Below are 19,021 nucleotides of genomic sequence, written 5' to 3'. Positions count from 1 at the left end.
TTATCATTATACCATATATCCCCATCCCAGGTATCTGGATCTCCCTTGGGTAACAACATTGATCTTATCTTCACGGCATCGGGGGTATAATTCTGGCGGCGAACCGCCTCCTGTTGTTTAATTTGCACTAGCCTACATGCCATCTGAATTCCCTTCTCCTCAGCTTCCTGCGCCCTATTCTGACTGGTCCTCACCACCTCAATCATGACTGAGCACCTCTCCTTCACAGCAATCCGTCATCCCTCAACGTATCTCTTTCTTGTTCCACCTCACGGGTCCTTTCCAACTGTTGGCGCAAGGCTGTGGCCAGCAGCCAATAGCCATCGGTATGAGAACCTTGATTTGATGGAAAATTTATTTCTCACAACAGTCTAGCCATCTTACTTCCCCATTTCTCGCCAGTATTATCTAGGCGATCATCCCAGTTTATGGGAGGTCCCAGCTTAGCAAGGGTGTTAGCAAGCGCAGCAAACCCATCAGTATTATCCGCCCACCTTCTTCTCACAGAAACATCTGACTGATGCTAAGCTGGGACACATCATCAGTGATGTTACCTGGGGTCGTCAGGTGTTTCGGGTCTTTCAACATCATACACCCTCGCCCAGGCGACCCAGCCGGGGATCCCTGTGTCCTAGCAGCAACACACGGATCTGCCCTCTTTATCCAGAGCCATCCTGACGCTTTCTCTGCTGCATCTATGGTGGTAGAAATGGCTCTCCTTCTTCTCTCTCCCGTGATTCCAAGTGCAGTGTGTACTTTGCAGAGCGACTGGCCTGCAAAGCCACGACACCCGACCTCCACGGGCCAGCACTCTGCTCTCCAGCCTCTTCTCTGCAAGTTGTTCTTCAGATCTTCATACTTGGCTCGTTTCTGCTCGTGGGCCCCCTCCATGCGTTCTTCCCGCGGCACGGTAAGCTCCAGCATAGGGACGTGCTTCAGTGAGTCAGACCACAACACAGTGTCGGGCCGCAGTGTAGTCTCTGTGATGTGGGGAGGAAACTGCAGCTGTTTTCCCAGGTCTGCTTTTAGCTCCAGTCCTGCGCAGTGAAGAGCAACCCGGTTGCTTTCTGGTGTCTGTTGGTCTTTCCCCCTCTTTGACAAAGCAGATGGTATTCTTGACCGGACTTGTTTTCTGGCAGATGTTAAGGGTGTTGCAGATTGTCTCCGCAATTGTCCGGAGGACCTGGTCATGCCGCCACCGATAACAGCCATCAGCAAGAGCTCTGGGGCAGCAGCACAGAATGTGCTCCAGCGTACCGGTCGTCTCACAGAGGGGGCAAGCTGGTCGTTCTGCAGGGCCCCAGCAGTGCAGGTTGGACGGGCTAGGAAGGACGGCAGAAACAGCCTGGATAAGGAACCTGATGCGGTGTGAATCCACCTTCCAGAGATCATTCCACGTGATCTTTCACTCCATCACCTGCTCCCATTTGGTCCAGGCTCCTTGTTGTTTCATTGCCACCGCTCTGCTGGTCCTCTCCTCCTCCACAGCTGCCCTTACTTCATTCTGGACCAGTTCTCGTCACTCTTTCCCTTGTACTTTGTCAAACTGGGGGACTTCAAGGCCTCCGAGTCTAACTCTCCCCTTGGCGACTGCCCCCACCAGCACTTTGTGACGCAGTTGCGCCTCAGCTTCTCCCACCGCAGCTTCCGTTCTCCACTCTCTTCCAGTTCTCACCACCACTCTTGCTCCGGCAACCTGTGGATCTGAAGATTCCCGAAACTGCAGCACCTCTCTTGCTCGCAAAACCTTCAACTCCTCCTCGATGGATTTCAGGAGGAGCCTCGGTTTGCAGTTATTCCCGCACAGAGCGATGCTGCTGATGTTCCTTGGTAAACCCAGCCATCTTCGCAGGAACCGGCTGACGACCCTCTCTAATTCAGCAACAGTGGGAATTGGAAACTGATAGAGAAGCAGCGGCCAGAGGATTCTGGGTCGTATACCGTGCTGGTAAATCCGTGCCTTAAACCGCCCTGGAAGGCCAGTCCTGTCAACCTCTTGCAGCCATTGTTCAAGCTCCCCACAGGTGTTCCTTATTGCTGCCTTATCTCTGAGTGTTGCATCAAACCTCTTCACAAGACTTTTAACAGGATTCTCTGTGATGGTAGGGGTTGGAATGTCCTCAATAGAGAAATTTCTCCTGTGCTCTCCCCCCTTCTCCAGCACTACAGATCCTGATTTTACAGGCTTAAAGGACATCCTTGCCCACCTCATCACCCTTTCCAGCCCCTTCAGAATCCACACAGCACCGGGCACTGACTCCGCAGTGATGGTCAGATCATCCACGAAGGCTCGTATTGGTGGTTGGCGGATCCCAGATCTTCATTTCGGACCTCGACACCCCACTGCTGATTCCCTTCTCCTCATCATACGTTCTTACCCCGACCATTGTCCAGAGCCCCAAACTCTGCCCTGTGCAGACCCCCCTCTGGTTTCTGACCCTTCTTTGTTGAAGATCCAACTAATGGTTTCCCATTCTGCTTTCAGTCTTTAGAGGACAGGGTGTTTTCAACAACCCTTTAGAAGCAGGGGAAATGACCCATAACGTGGAAATGAGCCCTGAATAAGGAGGTTAACTACCAATGTCATTCTTCCTCAGCCCAGAGATTAGAGGGGTGAAGAACATCGCAGACACAACTGCAGTCACCTCCACTTCTTCAGTCTGCAGGAAATTCAAGGGAAACCTCTTCACCCACAGAGTGGTGACTATTTGGAACTCATCCACAGGGAAAACCAGGGGTGAACAGCAGGGGTGCATTTGAAAGGACTGTCGTGGAACAGAATCACTGGCAGTGTCCAGCCGGCCTGAGTTGACTCTCTACTGTACACTAGGTGTTATAAATTCACTAAGTACTGGAGACAGTGTTTAAAATAGAACTGATTTATTTGTCACAGATCTAGTACCATTAAAGGTGAATGTGTAGAAGAAACTCCTCCCATGCCCAGTGACCAGGGTGCAGAACTGGGTGTGGTGAGCAGCAGCAATAATTGCAGAGTTCAGCACCGACAGTCACTCTCAAAATTGCATTCAGCAACATCTGGCAAGCAGCTTATTGAAACTTCCTCCCCAGTGTGAACCCGGTAGTGTGTCATAAGAGTAACATGCTGTAAGGTTTCACTGCTAACGTAATGGCCTCTCTACACTGTTTCACTGCTGAGGTTTGTCTGTAGCAGCAATGTTTAGGTTCATTATCATCATCATCAGGTGCCAAGCCCAGCTTGAGCTTTGACTGCCATGGCCCACACACTCCTGTTTCGGGTCAAGTGGATCAATTCATTGGTATTCCATTCCAATTCTCTGGCTGCTGTCTCCATCATCATTTGTCTTCCTCTTGATTTCTTCCCTTCAATCTTTCCCATAATTACCGTGCATTCTGACTCCTCTTTCCTGATCACATGTTCAATATGATGCAAAGAATATCATGGACAAAATGAATGTCTAACGAGGATGTCATGAACAGAGCAAACACAAAAAGTGAAATGTTTAGGTTACGACTAGAGATAACAGGGTTTTCAAGTGTGGAGCTATCCAATGACAGAAATATTCTTCCTTGTAAGTCTGGAAGAGAGATTTTCATGGTCTTTTGCTGGGAACAGATGAGAAGATGCAACTGGAGAGAGTGGACTGTTTTTCCATTTTTTTTGTTTACTTCACTAACCATATAGTCAAAATAAGAATTATAAAGCTCAATCGTTTTATCACATATTGTGGACTGTTTCTTATTTCAGGGTACAGTACTGATTTGTAACAGGGGACACATCACACAGCATCCACCCAAATGAGATTTCTTAACTTTGGCCGGGCTGCGGGACTATCCCCTGCTACTAGCCGAAGCGAGAGTTACATAAGGTTAGATGACTGCGTGAATCGCTTCCCACATTCACAGCAGGTGAACGGTCTCTCTCCAGTGTGAACTCAATGATGTACATTAAGTTGATTTTGCTGAGAGATTCTCTTACCAAAGTCTGAGCAAGCGATTGGCCTCTACCCAGTGTGAACTCGCTGGTGTCTCTGTAGTTGAGATGTCCAAGTCAATCCCTTCCCACACACTGAAGCCTGAATTGTACTTCTCCATCAAAGCTACGTCACAGGCTCCGCGTAGACGCATACTCGACGTGGCACGCTGGGCCGTAACATACGCCGTAGCCTAACATGCACCTTCCCAAAAATGTAACTACGTGTCACGGCGATGCAGACCGCAGGATCTGTGATTGGTCCGCTTGGTAGCAGTGCATTTCCTGTTGCTTCGACGTTGGAAAATGGACCTAATCGAGGAGAGATTAAGTGAGGAAGTCAGAAAATATGTACATTTGTACCACACTTTGTCGGCAGACTATGAAGACTTGCAAATGGCATCAAATTCGTGGAAAGAAATTTTGACAAACCGGTTTGGACGTCGTGGAATGCACAATGGAAAAACTCTGCGTTGCAGTAAATTCAATAAAAGTAACTTCTGTTCAACGTCTATTAGCTCCGACTCCAACAAGATATACTCAGCAGTCGCCATCATTTCCAGCTCAACACGAGTCAATTCAAAACAGTGGGATAGAAAGCCCAAAGCCAACTAGCATTTTGGCAGAGCGACGAAGACACACGAATGCATAAGTAGAAATGCTCACAACGGCATAGGCCACTTGCATGGGCTACTGCGTAGGCTACACTGTAGAACCTATGCAGAGGTATAACTCAGGCTTCAGCAGGTGAACGGCCTCTCCCTAGAATGAACTCGCTGGTGTGCTTGTAGGTGGGATGACCGAGTGAATCCCTTCCCACATTCTGAGCAGATGAACGGCCGCTCCCCAGTGTGAACTCGTTGGTGACTCTGTAGGTTGTATGACTGACTGAATCTCTTCCCACAGACTGAGCAGGTGAACGGCCTTTCTCCAGTGTGAACTCGCTGGTGTGTTTGTAAGTGGGATGATCGAGTGAATCCCTTCCCACAGTCTGAACAGGTGAATGGCCACTCCCCAGTGTGAACTCTCTGATGTACCTTCAGTTCAGATGACCGTGTGAATCCCTTCCCACAGTCTGAGCAGGTAAACGGCCTCTCCACAGTGTGAACTCCTTGATGTATATTCAGTTCAGATGACTGAGTGAATCCCTTCCCACAGTCTGAGCAGGTGAATGGCCTCTCACCAGTGTGAACTCCCTGATGTACCTTCAGTTGAGATGAGCAAGTGAATCCCTTCCCACAGTCTGAGCAGGTGAATGGCCGCTCCCCAGTGTGAATTGACTGGTGTCTCAGTAGGTGGGATGACCGAGTGAATCCCTTCCCACAGACTGAGCAGTTGAATGGCCTCTCCCTGGTGTGAACTGACTGGTGTCTCAATAGCTGAGATGACAATGTGAATCCCTCCGCACAGTACGAGCAGGTAAACGGCCTCTCCCCAGTGTGAACTGACCTGTGGGCTTGTAGGTGGGCTGACTGAGTGAATCCCTTCCCACAGTCTGAGCAGGTGAACAGCCTCTCTCCACTGTGAACTCGCTGATGTACCTTTAGTTTAAATGACTGAGTGAATCCCTTCCCACAGTCTGTGCAGATGAACGGCCTCTCTCCAGTGTGAACTCGCTGATGTACCTTCAGTTCAGATGACTGAGTGAATCCCTTCCCACAGACTGAGCAGGTGAACGGCCTCTCCCCAGTGTGAATTGACTGGTGTCTCAGTAGGTGGGATGACCGAGTGAATCCCTTCCCACAGACTGAGCAGTTGAATGGCCTCTCCCTGGTGTGAACTGACTGGTGTCTCAATAGCTGAGATGACAATGTGAATCCCTCCGCACAGTACGAGCAGGTAAACGGCCTCTCCCCAGTGTGAACTGACCTGTGGGCTTGTAGGTGGGCTGACTGAGTGAATCCCTTCCCACAGTCTGAGCAGGTGAACAGCCTCTCTCCACTGTGAACTCGCTGATGTACCTTTAGTTTAGATGAGCAAGTGAATCCCTTCTCGCAGTCCAAGCAGGTGAATGACCACTCCCCGGCGTGAACTCGCTGGTGAGACATTAGGGTGGATGACTAAGTGAATCCCTTCCCACAGTACGAGCAGGTGAATGGCCACTCCCCAGTGTGAACTGACCAGTGTGCTTGTAGGTGGGTGACTGAGTGAATCCCTTTGCACACACCGAGCAGGTGAACGGCCTCTCTCCAGTGTGAACTTGGTCAGATAACCAAGTGAAATTTCCCCACAAACTGAGCAAATGACTATCCTCTGCCCAATGTGAACTGACTGGTGTGTCCACAGGTGGGATGACTGACTGAATCCCTTGTCACACCAAGAAACGGTGAATGGCCTTGTCCCAGTGTGAACTTGCTGATGTACCTTCAGTTGAGATGACCGCATGAATCCACTCCCACTGTCTGAGCAGATTAATTGGATCCCGTTTAAAATTACGGGCATGCCAGTCGGTCCGATGATCCCACAGTCTGAGCAGGAAGGATGATTGAGTGATATCAAATATTAAATACCTCGACAGAGACAGCAAAACTGATGTGTTGTGTTCTAGATCCCCGTAGACAAATTCCTTGTCGTGTTTAACCTGTAAAAAGATTTACAAAATCCATCAATGGGTGTAGGACAACCTTTCAGATGAGATCACTTGAGCTGTCAAGGTGTGATCTGGCATCACTCTGTTACAGTGAGGTTCAACCCAAGTTAGAGAGAGAAATCATTTTCTAACTGGGTACAGTGCTGGTATCTGGAATGATCATCAAACTCTCTGATGCTCTTCCTGTCTCTATAAGAATGGGGCATTTCTGCCATCTCCAATCTGTGACCTGACTCAGTTTGCCTCTCTCCATTGGTATTATTCCCTGTTCCCACTGAGCTGCATGGATTCCTGGCCCCACAGTAACTGAAACACTCTCACACAATAACCGGCAGTGCATTCCACGCACCCACCACTCTCTGTGTAAAAAACTTACCCCTGACATCCCCTCGGTATCTGTTTCCAAGCACCTTAAAACTATGTCCCCTCGTGTTAGCCATTTCAGCCCTGGGAATAAACCTCTGGCTATCCACACGATCAATGCCCTCATCATCTTATACACCAAAAAAGGCTCCAAACATAAACAAGGAAATTATACATTGCTGTGGGGATTTGCCAGAAATACTGTATACAAAATTATGACGGTATAGATAGGGTAAATGCAAGCAGTTTTTTCCACTGAGGTTGGGTGGAATGACAACCAGAGGTCATGGGTAAATGGGGAAGGTGAAAATTTTACAGGAACATTTGGAAAATCTCTTTCCTGAAATGGTCATGAGAGTGTGGAATGAGATGCCAGCACAAGTGAAGAATATGAGCTCGGTTTCACTATTTAGAAGAAATTTGGATGGGAGCCTGGATGGTAGGGGTCTGAAGGCGAAAGTCCCAGTGCAGGTAGTTGCAGTAGAGACCTTAAATGTTTTTTCAGCATTGACTAGATGGGCCAAATAGCCTGTTTCTGCACTGAACATCCCCATGTTTCTATGACAGAGCAGCTGGACAAACTTGTCTGGAAGGGAAAAGGTCGGAGTGACAACGGAGCAGCAATGGCTGGAGTTTCTGGGAGCAATTCCGGAGCTGAGTGACCGATACATCCCAAAGAAGTGGAAGCATTGGAAAGACAGAAGGACACAACTGTGGCTGAAATGGGAAGCCAAACTGAAGGCAAACAAAAGAGCAAAAACTATTGGGAAGCTTTTAGAAACCAACAGAAGACGACTAAAAAAAAAAGTCAGACGAGCACGGGGGTGGAATTATGATATTGTAGTCATTAATGAGTCTTGGTAGCACCCAACAGTCTGAGGCATTTAGAGGAACAAAATATCCGGGGCCTCAATATCTCTTGAAAACCAAGGTACCCTGCACCAGTTACCTTTCAACTTTTATTTTGGCAGGCACATACAAACTAAACACCTTCAAAATTTCACTTCTGAAGGCCTCCCACTTACAAATACTCCTTTGCCAGAAAACAGCTTTCCCCAAACCACACTTGTCATATCCTTTCTGATACCATCAAAATTGACCTTTCTCCAATTTAGAATCTCAACCCATGGTCCAGACCTCTCTTTTTCCATATTTACTTTGAATCTCATGGAATTATGATCACTACTTTCTGTCACCAGCCCTGGAATATTTCCGAACAGGTTATTGCACACTTCTACGTTGGGAATTCTATGAACTGATTAAGGGCACATTTGACAAACTCTACCCCATCTAGTCCTTTTACAGTATGGGAGTCCCAGTCAAAATAGGGAAAGTTAACATCACTTACTGAATCAACCTTTGTTTCTTGGCATGGTCTACCATCTCTCTACAAATTTGTTCCTCTAAATCCCTCAGACTGTTAGGTGCAACCATGTCCCAATAATGGCTACAGTATCATAATTCCCTGTCCTGAGCTCATCTGGCTTTCCTACGATGCTTCTTGCATTGTGATATACACAGCTCAGCACATTCATCACACCATGCTCAACCATTTGATTGCTGACTCTATCTGAGGTCTGAACAACATCCGACTGGTGTCAAGAAAACAAACTCTCCCTCATTGTCACAAAAACAAAGGAGCTGATTGTGGACGACAGGAGGAATGGAGACAGGCTAACCCCTATTGACATCAATGGATCTGGGGTTGAGAGGGTGAACAGCTTTAAGTTCCTCGGAATAAACATCACCGAGGATCTCACATGGTCTGGACATACCGGCTGTGTTGTGAAAAGAGCACAACAGCATCTCTTTCACCTCAGACGGTTTTAGAAGTCTGGGATGGGGCCACAAATCCTAAGAACTTTCTACAGGGACACACAATTGAGAGCATCCTGACTGGCTGCATCACTGCCTGGTATGGGAACTGTACTTCCCTTAATCACAGGAACCTGCAGAGAGTGGTGCGGACAGCCCAGCACATCTGTAGATGTGAACTTCCCACTATTCAGGACATTTACCGAGACAGGTGTGTAAAAAGGGCCCAAAGGATATTGGGGACCCAAATCACCACAACCACAAACTGTTCCTGCTGTTACCATCCAGGAAACGGTACCACAGCAAAAGGACCAACAGGCTCCGGGACATCATCTTCCACCAGCCCATCAGACTGATTAATTCATGCTGATACAATTGCATTTCTATGTTATATTGACTGACCTATGTACAAACTATTTATTATAATTTACTATAAATTACACATTGCTGATTTAGCTGGAGACATAATGTAAAGATTTCTACTCCTCATGTATATGAAGGATATATGTAATAAAAGTCAATTCAATTCAATTCACCCTCTCCACTATCTGTTCTGTCATTCTGGCTTCCATTCCCCCTACAACTTATTTTAACCACATCATCCTCTCCCCACACTAGCACTAGCGAGCCTCACCACTAGGATATTAGTTCCCTCTTGTTCTGTTCTCCTAATGAATGAATCCCCTATCACCCCTTGACTTTCCTCTGCCAGGTAAATCCCCCCAACAGTTTCTAAAGTGGTCCACCTGTTGTTGTGTGGGATGGACACAAGAGTACTCTGCGATGGCTATTTAACCTCATTCCCCTTCCCGACTCTCACCAAGTTTCCTGTGCCCTGCACTTCAGGTGTAACTCACCTCTCTTCATGTCATATCTATCACCCCCTCCAGCTCCTGGATGATCCGGAATTCATCCGTTTCAAGTTCCAACTCCTTAAAGTGCAGGGTTACAAGCTGCAGCTGGATGCACATCTTGTAGGTGAGGGCATCAGTGACACTGGAGGTCTCCCCACCTTCCCACCAATGCCCTCCCCCCCAATTTGTAATGACCAGTGTGCACATAAATCTTGTACTGTACATTTTCTACCCAGTGTGCACAGTGAATTTTATATAGAGTGGTATTCATTTTAACAGCTATCAAATCATTGTCGATAAGAACTTTGATTTCCTCTGGGTTTGATCGAGTCCCACCTGCATTCTCACACAACCTATGTCGCAGGCCTGTAATGGGTAATGAAAGATTTTCTCACCAGAGCTTTTGCACATTGTCCATATTTGGTTTGCTTGCTAAATTACGCTTCAAAAACTCAGATTTCAAAATATCACTCCACTTCTTCCCACTTGTAAATTCTCCAGCAACTTTTGCATCACCACAATACACACAGGTGACACCAGTTTCTGTATTGTACATAAATATTTCCCCTGAACCCTCCTGAGGAATTGAGGATATATAAAGAAAATCATTTTGATCCTATGTAACCTCTGGCTGCAAGGATAACTGGGACTGTTTTGGAATTTTTGAACTGAAGTAAACTCTGTCTTCTGCGGTTAGCTAAGACAGGCTCATTACTGGTTCTCTGCAGCTTGCAGAGAGATGCACTGAGAGCTGATAACATTATACATTGTACTCTCATTAGTTGATAATATTATACATTGTACCCTCATTTGAGTAAAGGGAGGAGGACTCGCCGATTAGGACAGGAATGAACATCTCTCTGTAATTAAATCAGGGCCTTGCAAAGGGAATACCTGATAAGGGCTGGACAATATATCAATCTGTAATTAAAACCTTGATTTAGCAAACTCTCTTATCTAAGTAATTAAGTTTTGCACCAACAGACTTGGTGGGTGTACCAGTTCAAATACCATCCTCCAAAAGTAATGTATGGGGCTTACTATGTATAAATATACGGCTGTAACCTAAGTCAGTCCACTTGTCAGAAGGTGGCAGTGTTTACGTGCCTTCCCTTTGACAACTGGGTCTCAAACTCCTGCAGGAGAATGCACAATAAACTGTGGTGACGATAAGAAGCTGGTCTCCCGAGTTTTATTCAGATTCAACTTTAACATTTGGCGTCACAAACAGGATCCCAGTATACCCAAGCAGACGGGCTGAGTTAGTGTCTGGACCACTCTGGGGACTGTGGAGACTGACTGGGCGCCCAATAGGTATTTTACCTTTTGTCGCTCTCCGTTAGTTCCTTTGGAGGTACGGTCCCTCGCCTGAGACTGATCATATAACCTTGATGGGATCGGGAAAGAATCTGTCGGGAGAAATTTTACCAAATGGGCAGGAGGCAGTACTGGCTAAATTTTACAAAGTGGGCAGGAGGCAGACGTGCCGTGTAAGTTTATCAATTGATCAGGGGGTGCCAGCCGGGTGAATTTATCTGATTGTTAATTGAGCTGGAGGCTTTGTGCCAGGTAAATTACTTAGAGAACACGGGTCAACTGCAGTCGATTGACACGAGCAGGCCAGGAGCAGCCCTACACAATCTGTATGAGAGTTTTCCGGACAAGGAAAAAAGATTTGCGAATGTTGAGTGCAGGGCTGAATAAGAAATTGGGGAATAAAATGTGGCCGCTGTGGAGTGCAGAACCTGGTATATAAGCTCATGTAAACAAGCAGCCAATCTGATTTGGAGAAAGAACTGTGGAAAGAAGTGGAAATTGTTGAAAAGGGGGTGGAAGGAAAAGGTAGATGTGAAGTGGAACAGTATATGATCAGCAAGCTGGAGGGATAATGCATGTGACAAAGGGATAGAGGTATGTACTGCAGAAGGAACGCCAAAGGTTGGGAGACGCTAAAAGCGGAGCGTGAATGGGTGGATGGGCACCGAAAACGAGAGCAGGAAAAACAACATAAGCAAACCAAGGGTGGCCTAGGTAGCAGAGAAGGGCAGGAACGTCAGTCTGAAGTTCGAACTGTTTGGGAAACAAGGGATCCGGAACCCATGTCTGGCATACTGACCCTGTGTCAGGACAGTGACCGTGATGAGGAGTGGGCACCCCCCACCTTACCAAGGGCCAAGTGCACCCAGTGCTCCTGAACCCCAATCCTCCCAGTACTCAGATACGGTGGCTGCTCGGGTCAAACAGCGGCGGCAGGGAAGGGGAGGCTCTCTATGCCCTGAGATCCAGAATGGGAATACCAAGGATTATTCCGAGACAGGGAGGGAAGAATCCAATAAAACCCCAGAGTTAATGGCTCCATGAAGACGATTGCCGACCCAAATGCTGCCCAATCCACGAGCAGGAGGAGGGACAGTCCTCAGTGATTCCTGTGTATGCACCCTGGAAGCCTCAGGAAATGATAATGATCATGATTCAGCCCCAGATAGAAAAGAAAAACCTGCACAGTTTGCTCAGTATGTCCGCAGTACTATACAAATGTATAATGTGACCCGGGAAGATTCATTCGGTCTCTGCTGCATGATTCTCTCAGCTAATGAGGGGCAGAAATGGAAAGCAGAATTGAGATACCAAACCTATCAGGAGTTACAGGTGGAAAACCATAATGAGAATGAACAGACAGACCAGATTATTCAAGCCTTGGAAAGGGCTCTCCAGCAACCTGAAAACATCACTAAAGTACCTGAATGCAAACCTAAGCCTGGGGAATGGGGACCAGACTATTGGGAGCGATTTCTGGCCTGCTGCAGCACTTTCGCAGGAGACCAAGCCTTCAATGATGGAAATCCGTCCCCCCAGTTTAATGCCTTTCTGCTCCAATGCTTACCAACTAAGTTAGCCAACGTGATTAAAACAAATAATATGGATCGGCCTGACAATGATCAAAATCAAATGTGACGAGCTTTGACATATTATTGGGACCCGGCTTTCGAATTCCGATCAACCCCGAAAGGAACTAATATTAGACCTGAATATGTTCAGCGGGTAGAAGGATGCGAGCGGGCTTTATCTGGGGATCAGAAATGGGAACACAAACCTACCAAGGGACAGATAGGGACAAAAACTGTTTGGAAATTGACAAGCAAGGACGCTTCCTGCTGTGAGTACCACCCCTCAGGAAAACCCAATGAAATATTGCAAGTTGCTGCAATTCCAATTCCATTTACGGGGGCCACCACAACCACTCTCGATCAGGAAATAGTACTGGAAAAGGGATTCCAGCCATCAGACGCTACAATCACTGTGTCTGGGTTCGAAGGCACGGAACATACGTATTCATGTACCCAGCCACTGCAGGTGGAATTCCAGTGTGAGGTTTCATTTACAGTCACCACCAGTCTGGGGTGTAATCCAGCAGGGAGAGACTTGCTCAGTCCGCTGGAAGTCGAGATTCTATGCACGGACAAGGGTGTCTCCCTGGGACTAGCGAACAACCAACAGCTTCCCCAGTTTCCGACCTCTCAGTGGTGGGCACTTTATCTGGACTCCACTGCATTTGAACCCCTTCTGCCAGCAGCCAACCCTCATGTGACCCTGGGCTATGACCCTAAGGGGTGCTCAACTGAGGAAAGCTAATATTATGCACCCCTCGAGGGACAGAAGTTCCCAGGCATGGTGATTGGAGATGTTAAAGGAAGAGAGGACTGTGCATTACTGGCCGAAGTTCCGGATTTCCTTTGGCGAAAGACAGGACTGGTGGTTCCCCATACCACCGTTAGGGTTTTCCCTGGGTTCAAGCCAAAGAGCCTCGGGTTCCTTGCCTACACCCTGACGAAACAAGCCTCCAGCACCGAGGGTGAATAACAAGGCTTGGCCACCGGCCAACTCCGATACTGGAAGGAGTTGAAGGTGAAGGTAAGACATTCTTTTAATATTGACTGAACCCAAGACGTTGTACCCCATCTCTGGGCAATTTCAGGCCATGAAGTCGGCCGCACCAACTGCCCCCCTGTCCGGATCACCGTGAAAGAAGGACAGACTCTCCCACCCATTCCGCAATACCCCCTCAAGCCCGAGGCAACGTTCTATGAGGATGGAAGCTCTTTTGTGGATCCAGCAGGGAAACGATGTGATAGTGACGGACAGTGAAGTAATGGAAGCAGCTGTCTCCGCCCAGAAGGTTGAGCTGTTTGCTATAACTCGTGCCTGTATCCTAGCAACAGACTAAAGGGCAGACATTTACACAGATTCCCGTTATGCACTGACTATGGGGCTTTGGGGATTCCTGACTTCCTTTGGCCACCCCATTAGTAATGCTTCCTTTGCAGACAAGTTACTCACCGCTCCACAGTTACCTCGAGCTTTGGTTATTATTAAATATGCAACCCACACTGGGGAATCTGATGACATATTTAAGGGTAATACTAGGGCTGATGCAGCGGCCGAACAGACAGCCCTGAACCCCACACTTTTAGTAGCCTCGGGAACCCAGCAAGCTCCAATTAGACAAAATCTAAGGATGGGCATGCCAAACATGGGGGAAATACATAAGTTCCATGGGGACGCCCCTGAAGGAAAACGCAAACTGTGGTCCCAAATGGGTTGCCACCTTGAACCTCAGACCAATTTATGGGTGACCCCTGCAGGACAGGTCTGTGTTCCCTCTGTGTTCTCACCTATTCTGATAGATTATGTACATAACTGTACACACCTGGGCAAGGAGGGAATGCTTAATACATTATTACCATCTTGGCGGCACCCTGATCTCCAGAAACTAGCTGAAGAGTGAGCCACAGCATGCTCAATTTGTAAAAAGAAATGAATGCTGGAAAGGGGATGCCATGTGGTTCCAGAACTACCTCCTTGCCTAGTGGACCTTTTTCTTGTTTACAACTTGATTTTACAGAATTACCTAGAGTACACTGTTGTCAGTGTTGCTTAGTGATAGTAGATGTATTTAGCAGATGGACTGAAGCTGTTCCTACAACTAATAATACCGCTATGATCGTTGTGAAAATATTCCTGAAAGAAATAATTCCTCGCTATGGACGTTTAGAAATGATAAGCTCGGACAATTGGCCACATTTTGTTGCCAAAATAAATGAGGAAATCTATAAAGAAATTGCTATAAAACCACAGTTCCACTGCATCCATCATCCGAAAGCAGCCGGCATAGTGGAACGAGCCAATGGTACCTTGAAAGATAAGTTGGCCAAACTGACACAAGAAACTGGACTGACCTGGTTGGAGGTTTTCCCCTTGGCCCTATTCCATATGAGAATCACGCCATCAAGTAAGACGGGGTTGTCACCTGCAGAAATTATCTACGGGAAGCCGATGAGAACCCCATGGGGACCCCGACCTCGTTTGCCGCTCCTCCCTGAGAACGTACCTGCAACATTGGATATATAGACCTTGGGGGAGGAGATGGGAAAATACTTGTGCAAATTAACTAAAACTCTGCAAAGCTTGCGTTCCCAGGTACGACAGGCCTACCGAGAGGACGACCCCACCATCCAGCCTGGAGATTTTGTCCTGCTGAAGAACTGGGATGGGAAGGTGTTGGGACCGAGGTGGAAAGGACTGTACCGAGTGCCACTGACAACACCTACTGCAGTGAAGGGGGAAGGGCCGCTCCGGAGGGTACGTCGAATGGACTGTAAACACGTTACTGGCCGGACTGATAAGGACTGAAAACCGTACTGGCTAATGCTGACTTTAATGACCCGCAGGGGACCTGCCCCTGTCTCGGGAGCCCCCAGGTTCACACTTTCCTGTCCCTCTGCCACACCTACGCTAAGCAAGTGGAGCGGGGAGCACGTTGGGTATGTGCCGAAATTCCCCAGCACGGTAAGACTACGAACCCCATGTCAGTGGTGCCCCTGAATACCAGTGAAGTAAATTCAGTCATGGTGTTTTCTGGTAGCCGTAATGGTGGCATTATCAATTGCACCATATCCAGGTCTGGAAGGCCAGACACCGTGTTGTGTTGATGAAGGTGTTGCTTTGAGGGACGGAGTCGTCGGTCCCCTCCAGGCTATGGCTGGGGATACGAGTTACCTCTCCAGCAGTGGTCAGTACCACTTGTTGGTGTGACCACAGTGAGAGTGCACCCTACCAAGTGGGAGGTAGTGACTGTACCAAGAACCAAACTTATCATACCCCTGGACCAGTAAATGGAACTTACTGGGTTTGTGGAAAAACATAGAAACATAGAAAATAGGTGCAGGAGTAGGCCATTCGGCCCTTCGAGCCTGCACTGCCATTCAGTACGATCATGGCTGATCGTCCAACTCAGAGCCCTGTACCTGCCTTCCCTCCATACCCCCGATCCCTTTAGCCACAAGGGCCATATCTAACTCCCTCTTAAATATAGCCAATGTACTGGCCTCAACTGTTTCCTGTGGCAGAGAATTCCACAGATTCACCACTCTCTGTGTGAAGAAGTTTTTCCTCATCTCGGTCCTAAAAGGCTTCCCCTTTATCGTTAAACTGTGATCCCTCATTCTGGACTTCCCCAACATCGGGAACAATCTTCCTGCATTTAGCCTGTCCAATCCCTTTAAGATTTTATACGTTTCAATCAGATCCCCCCTCAATCTTCTAAATTCCAACGAGTATAAGCCTAGCCAATCCAGTCTTTCCTCATATGAAAGTCCTGCCATCCCAGGAATCAATCAGGAAAACGGGGCCTATCCCTGGCTGTCGGGAGAAAGAACAGGGCAGCGGCACGGAGCCACACCCGACCGGACAGGTCCTCCAGGGCGGGACGAGGGTTGGAGTGGTCGCTGCTGTTTGGCCGACCGTGTGTCACACTGGAGGATCCTGGATCACCCCCAATGGAATAGGCAACGAAGGCATATAACGGATTGGGGATGGTTGCCTTCCCCTCCTGTGGGGGAGCCAGAAATTCCAGGGAAATAATTAATTCAGCAGCCGCTCTGGAAGAATTGGCCAATAATACAGCTGGAGCGCTGACTGACACTCAGCACAGGTAACAGAGATATCCACTAGGATGATTACAATTCACCAAACGGTGCTACAGAACCGGATGGCCTGAGACTTTACACTGGCAGAGAAAGGAGGGACCTGGGCTTTGTCACAGAGCCCAGAGTCTGGGAACAGCTAGATGGGAGGAAGCAGATGGTGATGATGGGAGGCTGTTTATTGGAGTCCAGGCCCACGCCTCGTGGAGTTCCCCAGGGTTACACCCATTGCTACATGTCATCTAAATCAATAATCTGGTTGAGAATGCACAGGGTATGGGGAGTGAGTTTGCAACAAGTCATTTCAAACAATTATTTCTCTTTCTCTCTCCACACTCAGAACAGACCAAAAGCTACTTCAGAAGATGCAAGTTCTTCAAATGAACAAACACTGAGGGAACGTGAGTGACTTTAAAGAGCTGGGATACTGACAGTACATTACCAGACCTGGAGTGATTGCAACTGGGTCTGACAGAGGCATAACTGGTATTTCTGGGCACATTCAGTCTCACCACAACTATTCCCTACCTTACCTTGTATAGATATGTAATGTCTGAAGGACCAGTATTTGAGTAAATGAGACTCACCAAACTTGCTCCTGACTGAATTAATGGAAACCCTGAGTCAGAAGCGTTCTCTCCAGTTGGTGCTCTCAGTCCTTGGAAATAATAGTCATGGAAATAATAAATAGTAATAGAAATATAGTAATAAATAGTTAAATAGTAATATGTAAATTATGCCAGTAAATTATGAAATAAGTCCAGGACCAGCCTATCGGCTCAGGGTGTCTGATCCTCCAAGGGAGGAGTTGTAAAGTTCTGTGGAGCTCTGGAATTCATATATTTCTTGCATCTTGGTTTAGTGCTTGACATTATAAAAAGCCCTATTCATATATATACGATGTCACACCCAATTTGTGTACCTGCTCATTACATGAATGGGACAAGGAAGTTGCCCAGTACATGAAATGAGCAGGTACACACACTGGGTGTGACATACCAGGGGTGATTGATAGGTTCGTGGTCTAAGGTGGAAGGAGTCAATTTTAGAAAACGTGTCAATTTTCAATTATCTGAAACAGAAATACCACAACAGTTATTAACTTCAAACTTTCTGCATGATCACTCACAGAGCGGAACTACACGTACATGTAACGACAGCTGTAAACTTCAGGCCTTCTAACTTAGGCCACGAACTTATCAATCACCCCTCGTCCAGCTCCAGCACCTAAAAGATTGTCACTGCACCCCTGCTCCAGCCGTCAGACAGAGCCCGGGCCCGGGACTTTCCCGATCCACCGGCCCCGATTCACACAAACCCGAGATTTGTTTCCACTCACCGCCGCCCCAACAGGAGACCCGCCAACGGCAGCGGCATTCGGCACCGCGCATGCGTTTAGCAGGTGGTTCGCTGCAGCGCCACCAGTGCCCGGAGGTCCATGCAGCGCCACCAGTGGCCGGAGGTCGATGCAGCGCCACCAGTGGCCGGAGGTCGATGCAGCGCCACCAGTGGCCGAAGGTCCATGCAGCGCCACCAGTGGCCGGAGGCTGGAGCGACAACGGAGAGGTAAATCACAAACACGACAAAGTCTGCAGATGCTGAAAATCCAAAGCAACACAAACAAAATGCTGGCGGAACTCAGCAGGCCGGGCACCATCTATCGAAAAGAGTCAACAGTCGATGTTTCCAGTTGAACCCTCCTTCAGGACTGAAATGCAATGGGGGAAATATCTGAATAAAATCGGGGCGGGAGAGGAAATGTCTCGCTGGAAGGTGATAGGTGAAGCCAGGTAGGTGGGAAAGGTCAAGAGCTGAAGAAAATAGAATCTAATAGGAGACGAGAGTGGAGAACAGGAGAAAGGGATGGAGCAGTGGACCCAGAGACAAGTGATCAGCAGGTGAGAGGACGTGAAAAGTCAGAGAGGAAGAGAGGGAGTGGGAGGGAGGGGTGAGGGGGAGATTTGTTCAAAGGAAGGAGAAATCGATATTCATGCCATCGGGTTGGGGAGGGAGTATTCAGACGGAATACAAGGTGCTGATCCTGGACCCTGAGGTGGCTTCACCTTGGCACAAGAGGAGGCGATGGGTTGACGCGTCGGGACGGGAATGGGAATCGGAATGAAAATGTTTGGACACCGGGAAGTCCCGCTCGGAGCGGATAGTTCAAAGGTTAATTTACTGTCAAAGCAAATATCCGTGAACAACTGAGTTTTTGTTCTCCTCCACAGAGCCACGAAACAAAGAAAGAGCATGGAAGTCGATCAGAGAGAAAAATCAAACTCCCACCCCACCCCCCGCATAAGAAAGAACGGCATCCCGATCATCAACCCCCAAAACCCACCCCTCCCGTACAAAAGGGAACAATAACATCGACCCCCCCCACCAATAAAAACAACCCGACCCCGCACAACTGCGGAGGGTCTGGTGTCACCAGTGTCGAGGCGGCCGCATCGGGAGCAGCGGA

The 19,021-nt window shown here is 48.0% G+C and overlaps 1 protein-coding gene across 1 annotated transcript in view; it reads right to left on the bottom strand.

The window, feature by feature from the left end:
* Positions 1 to 674: 674 nt before the first annotated feature.
* The window catches only part of LOC140207423 (uncharacterized), an 89,731-nt gene continuing 71,384 nt past the window's right edge, over positions 675 to 19,021 (bottom strand). Inside the window, exons 7-8 of the mRNA XM_072275948.1 lie at positions 6,317 to 6,420; positions 675 to 5,634 (exon numbers count right to left, since the gene is read on the bottom strand). Of these exons, the coding sequence (XP_072132049.1) occupies positions 4,693 to 5,634; positions 6,317 to 6,420 (1,046 nt within the window). The 3' untranslated portion in view covers positions 675 to 4,692. The remainder of the gene's footprint in view (positions 5,635 to 6,316; positions 6,421 to 19,021) is intronic.

This window comes from Mobula birostris, chromosome 13 (genome assembly GCF_030028105.1).
Source record: "Mobula birostris isolate sMobBir1 chromosome 13, sMobBir1.hap1, whole genome shotgun sequence".
NCBI lineage: Eukaryota > Metazoa > Chordata > Chondrichthyes > Myliobatiformes > Myliobatidae > Mobula > Mobula birostris.
This window is presented reverse-complemented; position numbering and strand designations above follow the sequence as displayed.